General features: G+C 54.2%; 1 protein-coding gene across 1 annotated transcript; it reads right to left on the bottom strand.

Annotated features, from left to right (window-relative positions):
• Window positions 1–148: 148 nt before the first annotated feature.
• Window positions 149–3,511, bottom strand: H310_13904 (hypothetical protein; the record flags this gene model as incomplete). Its single annotated transcript, XM_008881554.1, has 5 exons — window positions 149–190; window positions 240–588; window positions 656–1,106; window positions 1,159–2,315; window positions 2,370–3,511. The coding sequence occupies 5 exons, from the start codon at window positions 3,509–3,511 to the stop codon at window positions 149–151; spliced, it is 3,141 nt and encodes a 1,046-aa protein (XP_008879776.1).
• Window positions 3,512–3,562: the final 51 nt, after the last annotated feature.

Genomic DNA, 3,562 nt, shown 5'->3' with positions numbered 1-3,562 from the left:
TCAAACTCGACCGCTCGGAGGTCGGGGTGCTCCAACGCCCGGGCTTCGAACGCGTGGTGCAGCAACTCGAACGGTTGTTCCAGCTCGGGGCCAAAGCATGACGAGGTCAGGAAGTCTGTTTCGGATGGAGTTGGAGCGTCGAATTTGATCAAAGTTCCAGTGGTATTGCGCGGGTCCGAGATCGCCTGGACTAAATGCACGAAGCGGTCGAAAACATTTTCGACCACTGCAGCGTGTACTTGCGACGAATTGTAGGTCATGAAGAGGTGGAATTTGTCCTCGGAAAGGGGCGAGATCGCAATACCAAGTGTGGTGTCGGCATATTCGTGTTTTGACTCGATCGCAATGGATGCGGAGTTGACTTTAGAAGGATCGAGCGCAGCTTGGGGGTAGTTTTCAAATGCCACGACAGTGTCAAACAAGATGCGGTGTATGGCCGTCCAGCGCTTGATGTCCATGAGGCTTGCATGGGCATGGCTGACAACGTCCGTCGAGTACGTTTGCATGGTACTCAGGAATTCTGCCACGGTCGTGCGTGGCGAGACCTGCGTGAGGACGGGCACGGTGTTGATAAGCATCCCAATCATGCTACAATACACACCGTTAAGCACGACCTTGCATGATCGAACGAGTTTGGTTGAGCTTGGTGCGTTACCTCTCCACATCCGGCTCGCCGTTGTCCCGTCCTGACATGACGGCGCCGAACATAACGAACTCGCTGCGAGTGTACACATGTAGGAGTATGGCCCAAGCAGCTCGAAAGACAGTGCTTGGTGTCACACTTTGGGTCTTGCAAAGCTGCCTCAAGTGAACTAGATCAATCGATCGTTGAATGTCTCGGTACTTGAGCTCAGAGACGGTGGCATCTGGCTTGGGGAGCGCTAGGAGCTGTGTCTTGTCGGCGTTGGCTAGTGCGGCCTGCCAAAACGTTTGACACAATTCCATGTCTTGTTGATCGAGCCATTCCACGTGATCGCGGAACGGTTTAGATGGAGGGCCAGGAGCTCGTCCATTTAGAAGTGCATGCCACTTGTCCATGACCAAAGGCAAAGACCACCCGTCCATTACAGCGTGGTGCGTTGTCCACACCACTCGCAAGCTTCCGTCTAGAGAATTCAATCAGCGTGATTGACCTGGATAGTATGAAAGAGATCGCACCATCGAGAGCAGCGCAGTAGAATCGATGGAAGGATTTGGACGCCAATGAAAACCCGTCAAGTCTATCTTGGCGCATGTACGATGCCAGGAAGGCGGACCACTCGGATTTGGACAGCACGCGGTCGTGAACTGTCCACGTGGTCCAGTCGTCTTTTGGAATAGTCTGAAAGAGTCCGTGTACAGTCGATCCAAATACCGTCGACAGAAATGGCGTCGTGGCTACCAAGTCCCTCCAACTCGATCGAAGGCGGCCAAATTCACATACTCTGTCGATTCGAAGCACCGTCTGCAGGACATATTCCGATGGGTCTTGGATCATGGCAGTCAGAAGCCCTGCTTGCAAAGACGTGACGGGGTACATGTCCACGACGTCGAGCGGTCGCAGGTGGAGCGTCGACAGGATGGTGCGTTCCGCGGCTTGCACTGCAGTCGACGTCTTGAGTAGAGGAACGTCCGACAGCGTTCGCCCGCCGATGGTTGCTGGATCCAAGCAGTGAGCCACCAACTTTTCCATCCAAACACACCAAAGGTCGCACCACATGCCGACTTGATCACATCTAAACAACCAGTCGGGGACGTCCATCGTCAGGACCAGACTGTCTTCGTGGTGGTGAAGGGAGATGCTGCCAGGCGTAAAGTTAGTTTCGAGTGGGTCTGTCTGGGGGATGTTCAAGCCGTTGTACACTTCAAACAAACCGTCCTTGGCCTGCATTTCCTGGAATCGACCAAGGTAGTTGAAAGCGAGATTGTGTCGACGATGATTTTGGATAGCTGTGTTCTCTGGGGACGGAGGCACAAGGTACTTGATTGCTTCATACGACAACCCCTTGTCTGGCACGGCGCGAAGAGTTTGCTTCACGTCGCGGAGCAGGTTCGACAAACTCGACGTCGCAGTAAACACGACAGGGTACTCGCAAGTAAACCAACCGACTGTCGACGACACATCCAAGGAGGCGTTCCAAGGCTCTCGACCGTGACCTTCCATCATGAGCAGCAACTGGGTCGAGTCCACTTGCCGCATCTGGGCCAATGCGCCAGTGAGTGCAGCCAGCGCCATCTCTTGAATGTTTGTGCCGTAGACCGAGTTTGCAGCGCTTAGTTTTGTGGCGATTTGTGTCTGCAGGACAGCTTGTCCACGATGGAGCACTGCATCAGCACTAAACAAACCATTCAACCTCGTCAGAAGACAATTCGCACAGACACGTCCTTACCAGGCTGTCGCTGGTGGGGCGACGTCCATCCCCATGTAGTCTGTCCATGCCGCAGGCAACCACAGCGGTGCTTGCTTGGTCATCGCTTCAGACCAGTCTTGGAACGACGTGGACTTCGTCGCCAATGACTCGTTCGAGAGCACGGTTTCGAGGTCATTGGCAAGAATGCGCCATGAAACCATGTCAGCGATAGCGTGGTGCAACGTAAATTGGACGAACTGGTCGCCGAACGGCGTGCCAAGCAACGTGACGGCAAACACAGGACCGGTGGTCAAGTTTAAGGACTGCTCCTGGATGAGAATAGCTTCGGTAAGGTCATCAACATGGCCAATTTGGACCGCTTTCACGTTCGGAGCGGAATCTTTGACCAAGATGTGTTGTTTCCATCGAACTCCGTCATGGTCGAAGCGAGCACGCAGCATGTCATGGTGGTCAACCAGTTTGGCAACGGCCACTTTGAGCGATTCAACGCAGACAGCCTCGCGGGCTTTCAATGTCATCGACAAGTTCCAATGATGCGCATTCCGCCACGGGTGGCAGAAGCTCATGTGCTGGATGGGCGTCAGTGGAACGTCCCCAGACACGACCACATTCGACGGACGATGCGTAACGACGAGGGCAGCGGCCGCTCGAGCCATGGCTTCGAGTCGTGGGAACTTAACCACGTTTGCCGTTGACAGAGTCCACCCGAGGTGCTTCATCTTGGCGGACACCCGGATTGCCGAGATCGAGTCGCCCCCCAGGGAAATGAAAGACGTGTTGCGCCCAATTTCCTTGTCGTCCACACTCAGCACATCCGACCACACGGACGCCAGTAAACGTTCGATGTCGGTCTCATATTGGAGAAGAACAGTCTCGATGTTGGCAATTTCCAGCGCCGACCGATTGATTTTTCCATTCGAATTCATTGGCATGACGTCCAACCCGATCCAGATCGTGGGAGTCATATATGCAGGAAGCAATCCAAGCGCAAAATTCTCCAGCGACGTCTTGCACACGTCGGCAGGTGTAAAGAACCCAACAAGGTGGGACTTGTCCTTTACAACAACACAAGCTGATATGACATCAGGATGGAGCATCATGGCGTTTGCCACTTCGTCCAACTCGATGCGGTACCCCTTCAACTTGACCTGGCTGTCCATCCGCCCCAAGATCTCAAACTGACCGTTCGGCAACAACCGACCCACGTCTCC

This window comes from Aphanomyces invadans, assembly GCF_000520115.1.
Source record: "Aphanomyces invadans strain NJM9701 unplaced genomic scaffold supercont1.58, whole genome shotgun sequence".
Lineage (NCBI taxonomy): Eukaryota > Oomycota > Saprolegniomycetes > Saprolegniales > Verrucalvaceae > Aphanomyces > Aphanomyces invadans.
This window is presented reverse-complemented; position numbering and strand designations above follow the sequence as displayed.